Source organism: Vicugna pacos, chromosome 9 (genome assembly GCF_048564905.1).
Source record: "Vicugna pacos chromosome 9, VicPac4, whole genome shotgun sequence".
NCBI lineage: Eukaryota > Metazoa > Chordata > Mammalia > Artiodactyla > Camelidae > Vicugna > Vicugna pacos.
In genome coordinates this window covers 27,539,239-27,559,470 of record NC_132995.1, presented here as the reverse complement: position 1 = coordinate 27,559,470, position 20,232 = coordinate 27,539,239, and the positions used below count along the sequence as shown (strand labels likewise).

At 44.4% G+C, this 20,232-nt stretch overlaps 2 protein-coding genes across 10 annotated transcripts in view; both read right to left on the bottom strand.

Moving 5' to 3' along the window:
* Positions 1–5,521, bottom strand: part of ADCY7 (adenylate cyclase 7) — a 61,507-nt gene extending 55,986 nt beyond the window's left edge. Inside the window, exon 1 of one of the 3 annotated variants that reach the window (XM_031680570.2) lies at positions 5,366–5,521. The gene's annotated coding sequence lies outside the window, so the exon portion shown is untranslated. Of the gene's footprint in view, positions 1–4,765; positions 4,941–5,365 lie in introns of those variants that run through there. The other 2 variants (XM_072967338.1, XM_072967341.1) reach the window with 2 other exon arrangements.
* An 8,634-nt stretch (positions 5,522–14,155) lies between these two features.
* The window catches only part of TENT4B (terminal nucleotidyltransferase 4B), a 61,373-nt gene continuing 55,296 nt past the window's right edge, over positions 14,156–20,232 (bottom strand). For 4 of the 7 annotated variants that reach the window (XM_072967335.1, XM_072967336.1, XM_006207859.4 and 1 more), the window contains one exon: positions 17,519–20,163. In XM_072967335.1, the coding sequence (XP_072823436.1) occupies positions 19,987–20,163 (177 nt within the window). In that variant the 3' untranslated portion in view covers positions 17,519–19,986. Of the gene's footprint in view, positions 14,548–17,518; positions 20,164–20,232 lie in introns of those variants that run through there. The other 3 variants (XM_072967332.1, XM_072967333.1, XM_072967334.1) reach the window with 3 other exon arrangements.

Sequence of the window (20,232 nt, the reverse complement as noted above, 5' to 3'; positions counted from 1 at the left end):
CAGATTCAGCCCATAACTGCCGCGAAGGGATGTGGCCAGTGTTGCAGGCCTTCTGGGTTATCAAAGGAAATCAGAAAGCAGAGTTCTTACGGAAACAGACTCACAGACATAGAAAATAAACTTATGGTTACCAAAGGGGAAAGGGGCAGCCGGGGGAGGGACAAATGAGGAATATGGGATTAAGAAATCCATACCACCATATATGAAATAAACAACAAGGATTCACTGTATAACACAGGGAACTATATTCAACACCTTCAATAAACTATAACGTAGAAGAATCTGAAAAAATTGTATACATACACACACACACACACACACACATATCTTAAAAAAAAAAAAAGAAATCTGGGCTTTTATGTAAAATCTCCTGGTTTCAGATGCTAGCAATTAATCCAAAATAAAATTTAAGCAGTTCTCCTATCAGTGTTCTAAACTCACTACTCCATGGCCGTGAGCAAACCACTCAATCTCTTTGAGCTTCCACTGTTGTCTGTAAAGTGGAGATTAACACAGGGTATTTTAACACTGAGATAAGATAACACTTCGCCCATATTAATGGTCATAAAAAGCAACAGTAACAGTAGCAGCTAATGTCCGCTGAGTGCCAGGCTCTGTTCTAAGCAACATGAGTTCATGTTACTTCATTCATCCTATTAGATGGGCATTTTTTTACCTTTGTATTTTTAAATAGTTTCAAACTTTCAGAAATGTTACAAGAAAAGTACAAAAACCCCTCCTATACTTTTAATGCAGATTTGCCTGTTTGTACCCTTTTGTCTCACTTTCTTTACTATCTGTCTATATATCGGTTTCTCTTTATTGCCTGAGAGTGATTTGCTTATACTGTGCCCTTCTACCCCTAAATACTTCAGTACATATTTCCTAAGAACAAGGACCCATTTAAACATTTATAGGTCATTTAATATTGACACACGACTTTAATCTATAGTCCATATCCAACTTCATCAACTGTCCTAATACTGTCTTTCATACATTTTTTTTCAGCCCAGGTTCACATACTGCATTCGGTTGTCATGTCACTCTATTAATTGGAACTCTTCCTTGGCTTTTGAGGCAACTATTCACATTGTCTCCATTTTATAGATAAGAAAGTGAAGCTCAGAGAGGTTGAAGTACCTGCCCAAAGTCACACAGCTAGGAAATGTTGAGCTGGGACTCAAGCCCACAGGGTTCCCTCCGGAGCCTGTGTTCTTGTCCTCCAGGCTTAAAAGCTTGCAAATAATAGCCTTTGTTGTTAATAATTAAAAACAGTGGCTCCCTCTGCAAACAGGTAGATGACTGCTCATAGCCACCTCACTCAACAGGTGGTCATTAACTGAAAGAGTGGCCTCCTATGCACATACTGGCTGGACCTCTTGTCACCAGGTCCCTGCACCTGGCAGTGGCCCTAGCATAATGTCCACCTCCCCACCCTGCAGGGCCTCATTTAGGCCCCTCTATACAAGCAGGGCAGTGGAGAGCTGAGGGGGTCGGGCAGTTAGAACCACAACTCCTGAGTTACTTTTTCCCCACTTAAAGTGACAGCCCAGGCTCCAATACTCATGTCCAAAAATCAAAGGAAAGCAAATACCCCAGAGACAGAGACTGAAGCCAAAAGGCCCCCAAGCCCATGTCCCTGACCCACAGATCACCAGGACTGAAGGGGACCCCTGAGGTCAGTTGTCCAAAAGGGGGCCGAGCACTTTCTAACACACACGACAGGGTTGCATTGGAGGGAAGAGTTTACAAGAAGATGGAACAGCAAGGGCTGCAGGTGGGAGCTGACTTCTCACAGCAGGGAGCAGGAAGGACTCAGTACTGGAGAGCATCACTCAGCCAGTGGTACGAGCAAAGAGGGGCAGCAGGCTGTGGGCTAATTCCACAGACTCAGCTTTGTCAGTGAGGACCCATAGGAATGTGGAGTCATCCACTCCTCTGGGGCCTGAAACCCCTAACCCCAATTCTAACCTAGGCCAGGCAGCATCAGCTTAGAAAACCACCCTTTTTGGTTCCCAGATGGATGTGGCTCAGGTCCTGGAAGCTGCCACCGACCTTGCCTCCATCACCCCTGGCCTGGTGTCTCTCCCAAGAGAGGCCACCATCACCCCTGGACAGGAGTCCACCCACCAGCCAGGTCCATCAGATAGCTCTCCAACACTCAGTCATGAGACCCAGATACCAGCAAACTCACATGCGAAAAGGCACCACTGCCAACAAGAAGCTTTGCAACAGATCAATCAGAATGTCAAATGAGTTCCGGGCCCTTCTGTTGGGTTTTGAGGCTAATCTGTGCTAAAATGTCTCAAAATCCTGGGACATTCCTGTTGGACGCCCTATTAAATTCAGAAGTTTCCAGACCTCACCTGCAAACCCAATTCCAACTTTCAGAAGCAGAACAGCTCTTGAAAGTTTCCCAAAACAATAAAAAAAGGAATAGTTTTGCTTTTCTTCTTCACTGTAGACAATTTTGAAAATACAGAAAGCATGAATAAATAAGAAAATTATCTATCAACAAACTCCCCCAAAGATATCCCAATGAAGACCCCTCTTGTCCATCCTTCCAGTTCCCAGTGCACAGACTGGCCTGCCTGTTGTGTGAGTCTCTCTTTACAGGTATTTGGGTTCAAGGTGCAATCACTCCATGACCCCTTTTGGCCGGTGGGCTTATGAGGGCAGGGACCACGCCTATCTTGTTTCTCTGCCTCCTGCCCAGGCAGGCCATTCCAGGCTCCCTTGCTGGAGTGGGCCTCGGAATCAACATAAGCCATTATCCTCAAACTAGCAGTCCAGTTGAGCCCAGCTACAGAAGAAGGGGCTCCAAGAGATGGGGTCCATAGCAAAGCCCCAGAGCATCCCCGGGTATGGGGTAGGAATAGGAGGAAGGGAGAGCAGACAGGTTGGCAGGAAGGCAGTATGTTCTGTCCTTGAGGGGGATCTAATGGGCCCTCTTGAGACTGCCTGCTGGGGTGGGATCAGGCTCCCGATGTGTACTCAAACGGACTCCACCAGAACCAGACCAGAACAGGATGGGAAGACCAGGAGCCCAGGCCCTAGTCTCAGCTCCAGGCCTAACTTGCTATGAGACCTTTGATGACTTCAGCTTTTCCCACCCAGAATGGTGCTGATCATTCCAGCCCTAACTCACAGGATTGAACGATACAAGGAACATGCCACAGCTTTATACGCCATCTGACCTCAGAAATTGGAGCTCTCCCACCTCTCCTTGCCTTCCTCCAATAAAGGCCAAGAGCAATCTCTCTCGAAAGCCTGAGAGCAGCAAGGGCTGAGGAAGGAGACCTGCTGTCTGAAGATCCTGAACTTTCAGCACTGGGGGAGGCAGCTCCAAAAAGCTCCCTGTGAACCCATCTCTGCCTCACAGGCCCAGCTTGGCCACTCGGGTGGGACCTCCTCACTACACTGAGGGTCTGTCCCCAGAGTTCCAGGTCCACAGCAGACACGCTCCCCTCCCCTATGAGGGCATCTGCCGACATGTGAAAGCAGTGACAATACTAGAGGTTCTCATCTCAGAGCCCAAAGCCTCAGCCTGCCAAGCCCCCTCACTCTCATACCCTGAGACCCCTGTGGTCCAGCTGGTCATTCACTGATTCATTCATTCATACTTCTGTTGAGCAGCATCCTGGACCAGATCTGTGGGGGGCTTCAGGAAGTGATGAGGGCCCTGAACCTAAAGCCAGTTCAGATCTGGTCACTCCACGCACAGCCCAACCACCAAAGGCATCTGTGGTCCTCATCTTAAAGGCTCCACTTCTAAGAACAGGGCCCCAAACTCTCATTTTCCAACTTTGGCTCTGGGACTCAGAAAGAACATGAGTTCTTAGCCTTTGAGGGAGAGGACCCAAGATATAAACCAGAAGAGAGAACAACTCCAGGCCACACTGAGAAAGACTCCAGCATCTATCTGGCCCCCAACCAGGGTGGGTTACCACCACTGCCCATCTCCTTCAATTGAACGGTTAGGTTTCAGAATTTCCCCACTGGGGATCCAAGTCGGAGCAAATGCCTTGCCGGCTCTCCCATCCACATACGGCCCCCCTAAGCTGGTGAAGGGTCCTGCTCACTGTTGGCTGTGGTTGGACTGCCTCCAAACCTGAACCCTAATCTTGCCTTCAACAGAGTGCTCTCCCTTTGAGTTATTTTTCACTTTAAACAGGATATACTGACCCTCTAGAGGCCCCTGCCTTGCCAGAGTCTGGAGAACCTTACAAACCAGCCCCTCTTTAGCGTCATAACCAATGGGCGCTCCAACAGGGTGGTCCGGGGGTGCCGGGCCCAGGAGGGCACAGAGCCACGTCCCTGTCTGGTCTCAGTCTTGTCATCCGGAAAGTGGGGTTGGGCCCCAGTCCCTGCCAGCTGGGGTCCTGCCTGGGAACTGCCCCCCCCGCCCCCTTCCTTCGCAGTGCCTGAGAAAGGGGACATCTGAGAAGACCCACCGCAAGCTTCGGCAGGAGAAACAGCAAGACCGGGAAAGGGGGCGGGGAAAGGGCGGCTCCGCGGGCCTGGCGTGGGGGGTCGGTGGGCCCCGCACCTCTCCGCCGCTCCCGGGGCCAGGGAAGGCAGGCCGAGCGAGTTGCCCGCCTGCAGCAGCCCGACTCACACCCACCCCTCCGCCCGGGTGCGGCCGGCCGGGCGCAAGCCGAGGAAGGACCCGGCCGGCGGGCGAGTCCCCGGGCCCCGAAGTGAGGCGCGCGCCCCCTCCGCCTGGCCGGCCCGCCGCGCCGCTCCCCGCCCGCGCCGCGCTCACCTGCCGCCGCCGCCGCCCCGCTCAGCTCCGCTCCCGCTCCCGCTCCGGCTGCCGCTGCCGCCGCCGCCGCCGCCCGAGTAGCCGCGCGGCCGCGGGCGGGATCCCGCTGTGCGGGCGGGGACGGCGGAGCGGCCGCAGGCGCCCCCCGCTGGCCGCCAGGCCCAGCCCCGAGCCCCGAGCCCCGAGCCCCGCGGCGGGGAGGGAGGGCGGCCCGACGCCTCGGCCCCGGTTCGGGCGCCGCGTGCCGCCACCCTGCTCGGTTTTCTCTAGAAACGCTGGAAACGCACAAACATCCCACCGCCGCCGCCCGCCTCCCCGCGCGGCTGTGAAAGCGCGCGGCCAGGCGTCCTATTGGAACGTGAGCAGGAAATAAAACCTTTTAAAAACAGACTTTCTTCTTCAAAGTCACGCACGTGTTCGGACGAGCCAGGTGCAGCCCCACCCCCAGAGGGAAACACTTTCTAGCAAACTCTTTCAGCTGTTTCTGCTCCAGATTCCCACCCCACCCCTGCCAGCAACGCCCGTTTCTAGAAGGATCCCCAGACTGAGATCTAGTGCCCTCCTGCAAAGATGAGGGAAACTGAAGAAGTCGAAACCTACTGTCTCACTCGGGCCTTAAACTAGATGGTCCAGAGGTGGGAGCCACCCCAGCACCCGCCGGAGTCGGGCCTTTCTTGATGTCTTCTCTGGCACCAGGAAGACCAAGCCCGCCTCAGAAAGTAGTTGTCCTCAGAAAGTAGGTGTCGTAACCTCGTCTTGACCCCACTCACTGCTGCCTAAAGCCAGGGTGGGGCCCCAGAGTTGGCAGCAAAAAAAAAAAAAAAAAAAAAATCTGTCCTGTTTCCGAGGCACCCAGGCTGGGAAAGCAAGAAAGCACTCCTCTGAGTCACCGCTGGGAGGGACAAAGGAGGCTGACTGAAGAGGTAATCAAGACCAGGAGGGCCTTTAACTCATAGACCTTTCTGAGTTTCTCGCTTCCCACATGTCCAAAACGGATGCCCACTGTGGTAGCCAGGGGTTCCCACTTTGCTGAGAGGAACCAGGTGAGCATCTGTTACACCCATTTCTCAGGTCCAACTTCAGACGCCCTAGCCAGAACCCCACAGGAAAGATTCCTGGGAATCTGCTGTTTAACGAGCCCCCGGGGTGATCCTATGACAAGCAGGTTGATGAACTCCATTTGGAACCCTGTGGTGGAATCCTGGAGCCAGGTACCCCAGCTTATCCCAGAGAGAAGAGATCCTGGGTGTGTCACAGCCTCGACCCCCTGCAGTGAGCCCACAGCCCGGCACAGAGGCCAGGTACTCTGGAACTGTTATGAGGAATCAGATGATGGGAGGCTGGAAGGTGAAAATCTGATTTCAATTCCACGTGGCGAGTGGGAAGATCCCAGCTGAGACTTCTGTCCCTCAGCAGCAAGCCCTCTCTGATCCCCCAGAGATGGGTCAGGCTCCTCCTCTGGGCTCCCTCAGCCTCTGGGTGTCCAGATGGTGGCCCTTGGCCCTCTGGGCTGGAGCCCTGGAGAGGACACTGCTGCTTCCCAAGGGCTCACAGGGGAAGGACTCCCCAGCAGCTAGAACTTCACTCCACGGGAAATGGGAAGCACTGCAGCCTAAAGACCCTCCTCAAAAGAGCCAACTTGGGAACTGGGCCCCGCCTGCCTCCCACAGCCCCGCCCCCTCAGCCAAGCACAAAGTGAGCAGACCCACCTGTTTGCCCCAAGGCCACAGGAACAGTGAGTGCTTCAGCCCCGAGGTGGTGTGTTCTGCGGGTGGAGGTCAGCCTTGGAGAGTGAAGTGGAGCCCTGGGCATGGATGGAATGGCCCCGCTAGGACCTGAGCGCTCAGCACGCTCTCCACTGGCCTCTCTGAGCAGAGTGCTAGAAGCCCTCAGCCCTTTGCAATGTGTGTGTGGAGCGAGGAGCGATGCTATGACTTCCCACCCTGTCATGTGTGTGTCACGAACAACTCTTCTGAGAGCAGACAGGAAAGCAGAGTTGGAGAAAGTGAGTTAAACATGACATTTGCATCAGTGTTCACCATTAACTGTCAGGATACCTCCACCACCCCGTTCTGCGCTGTGGTCACCTCAGGGGCAATCACCTCAGTCCTCAGTCAGAGATTCTCAAACTGTAGCTAGTATCAGAACCCCCCAGAGGCCTGGTGAAAACGCACACCGCAGGGTTCCACTTCGAGTTTCTGAAGCAGCAGGTCTGGCGCGGTCACCAAGACTTTTACCTTCTATCCGGCTCCCAGGTGATGAGGATGCTTCTGGTTCTCAGGCACTGGTCTCCAGGTATGGTTGGATCCTACTCCCAAATAGTCTGATCCTGGGGTGGGTCTGCGAACATGCGTTACTAAAAAGCCCAAGTGAGTTTAGTTAGTGACAAGGATGGCATTTGAAATCAATACCAAAGGAGTGACTTCTTCAATGCATAGTGTCGGATGAATTGGCTACCACTGAGGCAAAACTAATAGATAGCACCTCACACCAGACTGAAACAACAGCATTAACATCAACAGCCAACCCAAAGTTTAAAGATCTTTGTGTATGAAGACAAACCTTGTAAAAGAAGATATTTTAGTACGGGTTTGGAGTGGAGAAGACTGCATAGGAAATCAGATCCACACTGAAGTGCTGCAGTTAAAGGTTTGTCTCTATCCGGGTGAGGGGACTCTCCAAATGTCCACACCTAGTATGTTTGTGATGTTCATCATCCACTGTGTTGAAAACCTCCAGAGCACGTTTGCCTGAAGACTCCCTTGTTAACCGCCAGAGGGGCAGCGTCCCCCACGGAGGGCCAGCGTGTGCTGCTGGAGAATGATCAGCAGTTGTTGCCTGAATGGATTTCTGTGATAGGCAGCAGTTCAGGGGCCTTGTTTCACTTGTGTAGGGAGAAGATTCAAAAATCTAAAATAAATCACCACAACAGAAGCTATGATTCGCTCATCTCAGTGAACTCAACCCTTCTCTTTAGCCGGCTAAGCAGGGCAGCATACAAGCTTCCCGAGGCTTCAGTCCTGAGGTTTACAACTTCTTCGCTCATCGCCGCGTGGCGCAGCGCTAGCCTTCCCAGCCAGGTGGTCCTTATTCCTTACCCCTGGGGAAGAAGGAGCTTCCTCCTTGCCCTCACTCCCTCCAGCAGTGCCTTGCTTGGACAGATGCCATGTGAGTACCTGTGGACGGGCTATGCAGCTGTGGATGTTAGAAAGGGAATACATGTGTCACAGTATAAAAATGAAACAATCCAAAGATGTGAAGGACTGGAACTCTCTCCTCTCCTTCATGCCACTCCCTGAGATTGATTTGTTCTCAATGTTTGGGGCTTACTCTTTCTACATCCTTCTCCCTGGCAACCCAATTTTACATTAGAAAACTCGCCAAAGCAAATCATGCCATACACCTTAAACTTACACAGTGCTGTATGTCAGTCATAGCTCAATGAAACGGGAAAAAATAACTGTCCAGAAAAGATGGTGTATGAACCCGTCATCTACTGCTGCTGCCTCCTTAAAGCCACTAAAACAGCAATGAAAGGACTTTTTTAAGGACTGAAGAATGGAGAAAATGAAAGGGGAAGTAAGCAATACGAATTTGGAAGGTGTAAGGCAAGTGGACCAGTGGTACTGACTTGGCAGACAGAAGAAACTGAATCCTTCACTGACAGCTGGGAAAACTAAGACTCAGTGCCAGTTACACTGGAGTAAGCTCCAAAGTCTGAGAAAGGCGAAGTGCCAGGTATCACAGGAAGCAGGGTAGAGCTCAAGGAAAGGAGGTAGGTTGGAAACCTAAGATGCAGTTAAGAGTGCCACTTCTCCCCCATCCCTCACCACCACCACCCAGCTGAGTAAATGCCCATCCCCACCCAAGCAGAAGCTAAAGGGTTTTTCTCTGGAAAAGCTAGAATAGAGAGTCTCTGGATTAGACCACACCAAGCCCAGCTGTAGGAAAAGAGGAATTTAAAAGGCAGATTTATACAGGAAGCTGAGACATACCCTACCCACACCCCCAAGCCAGCCCTCTTCCCCGGGGACTCAGCCAGCTCCCAGGGTGTTGCAGCCAGACCTTTATTCCCAGGCTGGAGGGATTCTCTGAGGAATCCCTGAAGATCCTCTCCTCTCCCCAACCAAGTCTGATCACCCTGAGAGAAGCACACAGCTGGCTGCCACCCTGAGTCCAGAGCATCCCACGAGCTTGTTAGGTCCCATTCGTACACATGTGCAGGCAACCAGAAAACACCAGGAGTCCAAGGAAAGCCTCTAACCCAAAAAACAAGACAAGAAATGGGGAACAAGAGTTCACAGAGTCTACACAACCAGACAAAAACTGTTAATAATATTAATATCTTTAGAGATTCAAAAAATACAACCATGAAATCAAACAGGATACTATTTCTAACAAGGAACATCTAAGGACAGAAGAAAAAAAAAGAAACTCATGAAAAACATGATAGCAGAAATGAAAAGCCAACAGAAGAGTTGGAAAATAAAATTGAATAAAAAGTCAGAGTGGAAAATAGGGAAGAAGAGATAAGAAAGCAAGAGATTGGTCCAGGAGACCCAATATCTGAATAATTGTGGAGGTCCTGAGAAAACAGAAAGGTGGAAAATAAAAATAAGAATTCAAGATTTCCCAGTCATAAAGGCTATGCAATGCAGTTCCAGATCGGAAGGGTCTCTACCATCTAGTGCCCAGTATAACAGACAGAAACAGAACCACTTACTTCCAATAGTAGTGAAATTTTAGACCATTAGGAATCAAAGATCCTAAACATTTCAAGAAAGAAAGAAAGAAAAAGTTACACTAGCTTTTCTCATAACAACAACGGGAGTGATGAAGAAATGTTTTCAAATTTGGAAAGGAAAATATTTCCCAACCCAGAATTCTATACCCAGCTAAACTATCAGTTGAGCATAAATGAAGAACAAAGACATTTTCAGATGTGTACTGGCCATGCACCCTTTCTCAGGAAGCTACTGGGTGATGTGCGCTGATGAAAGGAGAGAGTTTAAACACGGGATACATGAAGGGAACATCCAGGTGGAGGCTGCAGAGACCAGGGTGACATGTGTACAGGCACAGCTGGCCAGAAACTGCAGGAGAGACACGTGTGAAAAGACAAAAGGGATAAAATAACTAACCCATCCGAGTGTTTGAGGTGGCTTAGAAAATTGGCAGAGTTTGGGGTGACTTCACATGGAAAACTAAAAACAAAAAACTCCAAAAAAGCCCCCCCCAAAAGATGCAGAAACAGGAGTCATATTTCAGCATACAGCTGAATGGGTAAGAACAGCATGTACACAGTCACAGTAAAATAACCACTGTGTATCATTCTAAACAAAATCCAGTACAACTGTGTTGGGAACTCGGGGCACAGAAGGTCAGGGGTGGTGGGAAGTCAACACATAATTTCAAGACCAAAAAAAAAAATAATTTCAAGAACAAAAAAGTCAAGAAGTGGCATTAGAGGTATATTATTTAGAGACATGGAGGTAAACTCTCCACGCCCCCTCCACCCCTCCCAAAAAAAACCACCAAAAGTCGGGAGTGGATAGGGAGAAAGCAGAGGAAGGGAAGGGGAGAGAACTTGGTTTTAAACTATAACAAAACTGCTGTTCTCCTCCATCCACCTGCTTTGCACTTTCTTGACAGGGCCCAGCCGGATTCCCCAGGGTCCCCTTGTGCCGGCCTGGCCGCTTTGCACCCCTGTCTGCACAGGCTGTTCTGGGTCACCTTTTTCCCATCACTTGGGTCTCCCTGTGGAGATGTCTTGCCTACTTAGATGAAAGCATTTTTCTTGAATTGGATTTTAAAAAACATAGATGCGTGAAGATAACGTTTCAGCTACTTTGAGTGCTTGCACAAAGTCACATTCCTGAAGATAGCTGCTGAGTGATTGAAGTACGAAAGTGGTTTGCAACCCATATTTAGCAATGGCTCTTTTGAAAATTGATACACCATTTGATTAGGCCACTTGATACCTTTAACTCTCTCCTTTTATTTTAATGTTGGCATTAAACACCAACATTTTTATCTCTAATGGGCTTCTCTTCAACATTTTAATCTTGTTTTCAAATAGTAGTTACTTGCTTCAGAAACACACTTAACATAAATTTAGGGCATTTCCCAGATTATTTCCCATATTAGTTTGGATTGTTGACAAAAAAAAATTAATAATCAATCTAAGAAAGAAATGGTAAATTTCATTCGCGCCAAACTGAAGATTATAACCCAGTGGACATCCTCTCAGAGAGCTCTGGGAACTCTTCTGAAGAGGCAAGGGGGGCGGTCAGTTTATATGTGATTCTGGCGAAGGGGCTATGTGCACTCAAGCACACATCTTGATAGAAGGTTGCTGCTGGCCATGAGGAGCAAACATCTTAGTTCATGGTTTTCTAAGCATGGGAAAATGGAAGAAACCGGGTTCATAAACTTTTCCCCTGAAAATATCTATCTGAGGGCCAGGCTGTCAGTTTTCCCAGAGCACAGTGTGCCTCGTCCTGATCCTCACCCTGAGCTCCTTTCGGGTGTAATGGAGCTCAGCAGCCGCAGTACCTAATGACTTGATGGTGGGCAGCATTCTTTATTTTACAACCCCTTGCCTTTCGGTCTTAATTTTGACCAAGGTTTGGGAGGCATTTCATAACCAATTTGTCCCATGGCGCTAAGAATGCTCATCCCCAGGTCAAGCGAGGATTTCATTGACAGGCCACTCATGTTACTGGACAGTTAACAGTAGCCAGAACCTCTGGACCACTAGTCTCACTAGTCTGTTACGGTCCACGAAGTGGTTCCCTCTTGTTGCTTCGTCCTGTATCTAGAGTTACACTATTATAATCACTATCTTATAGAACTATATATTCGATCGATTGTTTCAAGTTGCCTAAATCATCATCAATTTTATCTGAGGCTCAGTCACACATTTGGTATTGCAAGAAACAATAATCTTGTAAAACAGGCAGAATATAAGTAATATAGCTAGTAACATGAATAAAGTCATAAATATTAAGGAACTTCCATTAGGTGCAGCCCAGTATCTCCCCAGGTCAACTGCCCAGTCTGCTCTGCACCAATCACTGTCTTTACGGAACATGCTGTATTGGCATTGTACATTAAATTCACCAAAGACATCTGCACGTACAAGGTTATTGTGATCCTTCACAGGATTGAGAAAGGGATGTTGTCTTCAAAGGAAGGACATGGCTGGCACCAGAAGGAGAAAAACTGATCTTTATGGTTCGGCAGGTATTTCTGCCATTAAGGAAGTCTCATTAACATAAAATGCAGATGCATAATGTACATTACAGGGGAGGGAGGAGGCCCAAATGAGCAGAGAAAAAAATTTATGTTTACATTTTTCTTGTCTTAAAATGCGAACTTTCATTTCACCAGTGTTTTCAAATGATTTTTTTTAGACAATCAAGAATTATAAAGCATTTTTCTTATAAAGCGAACAATGGCCCCAATTTAAAAGTCAAAGTTGTTGCATCCCTAAGCTCACCTAGTAAATACAGAGCATCTCGTTTTCCACAATCACTTAGTGAGAGCCTGAGAAAGTGATTTCAAGGGAAGTAATCTCCTAAAAAAATGATCGCTCCTAAGGATTAGGGACATCACCGCCTGGAATTTCCCACAGCTACTGTTCATCTTCTTTTCCTAACAAAATTTTCCAGCGGATATTCCCAATAAAATCTAAGGCAGTTTTCTGCCTTCTCTTGACCCAAATAGCTGTATTCTTTTTCTCGCCTGAGTTCCCTCTCAGATGATTCATTCTACTTTAAAGGCAGATCAGATATTTTTAGACAGAATTTTATAGTTGTTGTTGCTGCAATTATTGAAGGGTCTTAAAAGATTAAGTTAGAGGGCAGGTAGTGGACAGCGATCAATGCAACTAATATTCTTTCATCAATTTTGCCAAAGGCAATTTTTTAAAAAGTGGAAATACAGAAAAAGTAGCAGAGTGTACTTTCAGATGACCATGTTGCATTTATAAGTTAAATCCTAGCAAAAATCATCCAAAAGCAATTCATGAAAATTCACCCAAAAGAAGATAAAGCGGGGGAAACTTTTTTCCCTCAGTAAAAGCTATCAAATAGTAATACTTTATAAAAAACCCCTATTCAAGTTGAGCTGAAAAGTGCTGGATGTTTCATAAGTGCTTATTAGCTTATAAGGCCTTGGGGTATCTGACGTGTGAATTTACCACAGCCACTTGCAAGCAGAAGTCAGCATCATAAAAAGGAACGAAGCAGAGCTGCACCTCTACTGACGTGGAGAGATCTCTCCATGTGGTAGAGGAGTAGCAGAGTAATGCAGAAAGATACCACTTACGTAAACGGGGAAAAGCCCCCCTAAAATTATATTTGCACAGATAGGTTTACGTATGAAAATGCATTTCTGAAAATTTACAAGTGTACACCCCAAGATATTAAAGCAGCTAGCTCTAGGGAGCTAAGTGGGATTGAGGGGAGGGATCTAGCTCCTCTTATTTAAATATTTACATATTACTTACATTGCTTCAGAATGGAACATACATTCACGTATTAGTTGAGAAATTAAGTAAATTCACTGCATCTGGGTAGATGGACAAAGCTGTCCTGTACATTCAGTTCATTTCTTAATTTACCATTTGAGAAATTTCTGGGATGCTATTTAACAGGATTCTATCTTTTTGCTTTTTGAAACAGAACATCTCCAGTAAGTGTGTAAGAGGTAGGCAGGAGAAATCGGGCTGGAGTGGGCAGGCTGGTTTTACCAGCCAGTTATCTACAGACTGTCTAGCTGCTCTTCACCCGAAACCATGCTTGTAATTATCCAGAAGCAAACTATCTGGGGTTTTCCCCACCATTCAGTTGCGTCCCAGGCAAGCACCATTGGTCCAAGCCATAGGACTGCCGGTTCAGCTCCCTGAGTGAGAATTCTGAAAACATGCTTTAGTTGCACTTGATTATTAACCCTGCTTCTCTCTGTTCTTTGGAGAACCAACATTTTCATTGCTCTATTGCAGCAGTCTGTGTAACCTGCTCCATGAACAGAAGGTAAGGTATCTCAATTTCTTAGTAAAGCGAGCACAACCTCTTACATTAAAGCAAAGGATAAAACTGGGTTGGTACTCGCAAATAACCAAATTCCAGGGAGCCGGTTTCCACAGTCTTACACTGGCAGTGGGGAGGCCAAAAGGATGTCTTTGGCAAAAAAAATAAATAAATCTTAAAGCTATCTCCCACTCCACTGCTGGCATTAAAAAGGAAGAAAACCCACAGGAACGCTCTCCATATAGGTACAAGAAAACCTCTATCAGTCTAAATAGGGCTGTCCTTAGAATTACAAGATACTTTTTATTTTTTTAAGTAGTCATTCAAATTTTACATAAAGGCTCATACCAGAGGGTTTGAAGATAAATCAAAGCACAAAGCCTTTATTAAACTGCAGATTATGAATAATAAACCCAATGGTAAGCACTGGGGGCAGATGTACGTAGAAATGCAATTTATAAAATTTTCAAGGCAAACAATTGACATCTTTGAAGAAATCGTTAGCTTAAAAAAAAATAAAAAAAGCTTCCAGGTGTGCAATTCATTCACAGCATTGGTAACTGGTGCCCAGTGATATGACCTCAGGAAATGTTGAGATTTCATAAATCATTTGTATCAAATCTCTTTTTTCTGGTAAATTCCTTAGTGCCTCTGCAGCGGTAACTAGACAAGATTGGAAAGCTTTCAAGATGATTCAAACCTCCAGCACCTCACAGGAGTCCGCATTTCTTAACACAGAAGGCAATGCTAATCAAAGAAGGAAATAAATAAAAAGGTTATTTAAAACAAACACTGGGTTATTACACTTCTAAACATATGTATCTATGTATATTCCACTAAAAAATGTTTATCTCAACAGTCCTTCACATTTCACATCCAGAAACGGCACTGGCTGTCACCTAACTTTTCCGCTTTTAACGACCATAAGATGGTGCTTTTTAGTACTGAGTACAGTGTGAAGTCTCTGATATTTGCAACAAGTCGTTGAATTGTTTTAGGATCACATGACTTTCAAAAGACTTTTTTTAAAAAAGTAACTGAAAACTTTTAAAACCAGAGGGGGGGGGGATCTTAAATTTCGGAGATTAAGTTTAGGGACAAAGAGACATACTGTAAGTTGCAACCAAATAAAAGGTAATAATGAAATGATTTCGGGAACAGCTATGAATTGCAAGAACCCAAGTGGAAAGGTGAAGATACACTTAAACTCAAAAAATGTGGCTGATAACCTAAAATCTCACTCTTTTTAAAAGGTATGGCTGACAAATCCATGAGACAGGGACTAAATCTCACCAAGCGTTAGGGAACACTTCTCCTAGGCCTGTTTCTTCTCTTCCCACCCACCCGGCCAGGGCGGGAACTACCAGCCTGTTTACTTCATAGCCTCTTATTACCACAGCATCTGTAAGGTACAACACCACTCCTAACAAATCCATCCAGACCGTTTCCTTAGTGGAGACCTTCCCTGTAATCAGGCCACGAAGAAGTCGTTGCAGTGACAAGTAGCCACAGCTGTGTGGACCCAAGAGGACTTCAATTAAAATGCAAAACTAAGATGATGTGCAAACACCAATAAACACGCGCTGCGCTGATATACACAAAACAGGAGAACAGCTGACTTCCGTGTCAGTGCCTGTTCTTACTCACATAGCTAACGTTGCTCTCAGTAAATCCCGAAAACACCTCGTTTATAGGCGTCAAAGGGGATACGCTGTCTCCAGCTCTCTGGTTTAACCTCTTTCTTAAAAGTGTTACCTCCTTCAGGCTAGTAGACTGGGCTAAACTTACTAAGGCCCATGCTCAAGCAGAAAAAAGGAAAAGCCAAATACTGAAAAAATTAAAAACAAAAAACCAACCTGACATGGGTAAAACAAACATTAGCACATTTGCAGTTTATTAGCTAAAAACCATCCTTAAGTATTTAACTCTGGAGATCAAACAGATCAGCGGACTTTAAAAGCGATTCCTCGGATTAGTCATTTTGTCAGCATTCAACTTATACAGATATTTAGTTCACTAACTTTGATGGAAAAAAAAAGTTGCTTAAGGTGTAAAGTCAAGACAGCTCAAAAGATAGTTGAGAAAAAGGCTTCTGGGTTATGTAGAGTTTACAGGTCATGCAAATAACCTCTGTGGTAAATGTGGCTTGTTTCTTAGTTATGTTAAATATCAAGTAGCATATTAAAATCTGTTCTTTAACGTTTAGCCTGCCCATAAATGTTGTGACAAAATGGCAGGCAGTTAAAGCGTCCTGAGGTCTGGAAGCCGAGGCGAGAAGACACCGCTTCCGAGGACTCGCCTATACTTCTGTCCCCACTTCAATGCTACCTTGTTCTTACATATTTCGCTAGACGAGCTATGTCCATGATGAAAATCAGGGTAAAGAGAACTATTAAATATAACTTTCCTACTCAATGAAGTTCAACAGCATCATTTATAGAATGTTTTGCTCGCAAAACACTTTATGAGAATGTTGCTTTTCACTAATTCAGTTTAATGAGAGCAAAAACTGATGAGCATAAACTCTTCTGTTATTTTTAATATTTTAATATCGATCACAGCAAAATTGGGAATAACTTTTTAAACTTTACCATTTAATGTTTGAAAAGTTAATTGAGAAGCAACTAATTTCCTATCAACATTCCTAGTTAGTGACTGAAACACTAAGAAATCAATAGGATTTAATAACTGAAGGAACTGATCTGTTTCAAACTGCATAGATCAATATTAAATTGAGAAGATGCATCACGAACAGTAAAGAAAAAATCAGCAAAACTTATCAATAATACCCAATAATGGTGATTTCTAGGGATTTCTACAGAGCCACCTAGATAAGTACACCCTAGTCCCTGGGGAGGTCTTTGCAATGAATGTATGTCACAGAATAGGGTCCTGCAGCTCTGAGCAGTCATACTGTCCTGTGACTCACCTATAGGTCAGAAACCCCAAACACTTAACCATGGGTTAAAGCAAACACAGTGCACACTTACCATGTGGGGGGAGGGGATGAAAAGCAAACACATGGAGATATAAGACTCCAGAGGAAAAAGACTAATAAAAATGCTCTCCCTACCGCACATGTTTTGTTCTGTGAAGACTTTATCCGTGAATATCTGGAGCCAAAGCAAATAACCTAAATATTAATGAGAAACTCAAGATACCAGTAAAGGTAAAACACTCAGAACAGGACAAAAATATAATATGATCAACTGTTGAAGACCAGAGGGCAACTACATGTAAAACCAGTAGCTCTCACAGATCAAAGCTAGATTTGAAAACCATAACACAACATCTCCAAACAAATCAAAGACACTAAAAACCGTGCACCTTCACAGACACCTTAAAACTTGGAGGAAAAAATGCATTTACCTTTATCATCAAAGCATAACCACACAGGTTCTGTGCTGATACCTCTTCAACCCATCAGCACCTCTAAGAAAGTTTATTATCACTTTTTTAAGGAGTTTCCACACCAACCAGGTACACATACATGACCGCCAGAGAAACGCCATCACAGTCAGGCAGAATTTGTAAAATCCCACTCTACAAGTACTAGCAAAGGAAGGTTATGATTCATGGATATGGATGGACTACAATATTTAAATGACACGTTTCTGACATAGTCACAAAATCTTTATAAAGTATTAAAACTCAAAAAAGAAAAAAGACAGGAGTCAAATACAGAGATGAAATGTACAAAACAAATGAGCAGGCAAACTAAAAGTTCTTGAAAGTATTTTACTTCAGATTGAAAAATGAACAGCTTTCACACTGTTCATTGCAAGATACACAGTATTCACGAATACAATGCTGGTCATTTGAGGAAATGTACACACCTCAATTTCTCCTTCATGCTTTTTCTTTTAGAAAGATACTGTTTACCAAAAAGAAACGTCAAAATACAGGAAAAACTATTTTCCCAATAAATTTACGAATACCTAAGATTCCCAATGGAATCAAGATTATCTTCCCGCTACCACCACCTTAATATAATCACATGCTTATTGGAACACTAATATCTGTACCCTAAGGGCACATTTACTTTCAACAATGAGGGTGATTCTTTAAAAAAAAACCAAAACTTCAGTGTGGTAAATGTAACATGGATCTCTGTAGGTATTAAGTGTCTGAAATAGGCAGCTAATACTGGATTTAATATTACTTTATAAATAATTGTTCCCTTAGCAGTAAACATAAGTCTACACATTCCACAATAGTCCTAGAAAATAAATACGGTGATTACGCACAACATGTTATGACAAACTAGTTTCAAAAAACAAAAGCTCAACATCTTGATAAAAATTCTGATCAGAATAAAATGTGACTTCTAAAATTTAAAACATCATCAAAATAACATCACATTTAAAATCTTCCACGGTTTACACAAGTATTATGAATTTCCAGTTTTGGAACACATTTTTCCGTTGTGAATTAAAATACGAACAGATTGAAAACTGTTAATTTTAGTGATGACACCAGTTTTGGTCTTACTTTAGCATTATTTTCTTTAAAAAACTTGCACTAAGTGTCCATTAGTGGTCTGACTGGTCTTCAGTATTTCATAAATGTATATAAAAGAAATTCCTAAAAGCCAATAGTACTTCATATGTATATATATAAAAAAGAATCTCATCTCAGAAATGGCTGTAATTAACAGAGCCACACACACTGATGCTAAACATAAGAGCGTTCACCTTGAAAGAAAGCATTTTTCAGAAATGCCTCTTACATTATATTAAATATTCCCAACTGAGTTTCAAACTCAACATGTGATGATGAATAACAGAATACATCTCATTTGCACTCAAAGCTGACCACAACCAAAATTTACAGTTGATTGAAACAAGCCAATGTTTAAAAAAGTTTTAATTAAAGATAACAATTCCATGAAAGGAGAGGATAAAGAATGGGATGACAAGAAGTATTTGGTCTTAATAAGGCAATACAAAATAGATCCATTATCAAAGACCATTTAATTTTTAAAGATCAACAATACCAAAAGCATAAAGTGGAGTATAAGAAAATAGTTTTTTTATAAGTATGATTTAATTAAAGCTGTTTACAGTTATTCTGTCCCACAGTAGGTAAGCATGAATTTAAAAAAGAGTAAGAGATGAGAAAAACAAGCACACGCAGCACACAGGGTTAGAGGAGCCAGCATGCAAAGTCTGTGGAACTCGAGGTTTTACTGCAACAGGAATGGGACCAGACGCGGGTGGCCTTTTTTTCCCCTATTAGGAAGGAAAAAAAAAAGAAAAAAAAAAAAAAGACTGCAAAGGAAACAAACACAAAGTCATGTAATTGCCCATTGCCCAAGACGACAGCACTATAGAAAACAGTCGCAAGTTAATTCTTAGAGATGACTAGAGATTTTTCAGTGTTTACACAAAAGTACATAGTACATTTTTTTTTTTTACAAAATAAAATAAACGTCATTTGCCACCATAACCTTTTCTTTAGAGAGGAAAATTTTTTTTTGCAGCAGGTCACAAGGGTTCTATTAAGTCATTTCAATGCTGAGGAAACAAACTGAGTAATAGAACTAATCACTTCCCTATAGATGGATGTTAAGATGACAATTCAGATTATTTTTCAAACTAATCCTGAGAAAAATCTGTTTACAATTTAAACAGTAATGTTATGTAAAAAGTATTAACAAATCCACTATTACAAATATCAATTTCCTATATGGTCATCTATATATACACACAATAAAATGGTAAATATATGCAAAAATATTAAAAAAAAAACATGCACAGATCACTTTCCCCTTTGGAATCTGGACTTCCTATAAGACACCTGTGTTTTCCTTCCCCACCCCGTCCTCTGAAATTGTTTTCTGTTTCTATCACCCTATCCACACTGAATACTACTCCCTAAACTCTGCATAAAGCCAATGAGAAATAGATTTATTTTACATTCAAGCTTTAAATCTTAAAATGACCCTGTTGTAGCATATGACTTATCAAATGAGCAGCCTCTTTTTTTTTCCCCTTTTTTGCTTGCTTTTTGTTTTTGTAGTTGTCAGTCTTCATGATCCATTCCGTGGCGAGCTGGGAAAAAACGCAGTTGCTAAATCAACGTCTGAACAGTGTAAGGCTCCCGAATGTCTCCCAGGAGTCCCTATCCAACTGTCCTGAGCATGAGATCATTGCACACAGAAGACAGTCCATCGTACAACGCCGACTATCTACAAAGGTCTGAGAGGGGGGCGTCCCTCTTGTGTTTCCTCTTTTTGCCATGGTAATACTGATTATTGGATTTGCCTTGATGTTGTTTGTTTGTCATCAAGGAACCATGGCTTGTTTGGGTTGTACCTTGGAAGCCTTTGCTGGAAGACCGAAACAGCCTTGCTGATCCATGCTGCAGAGAAGGAAAGCGGTCAAAAAGACATCAGTATCGCGGAGTCAACAGAGCACTCGCTAAGACCTG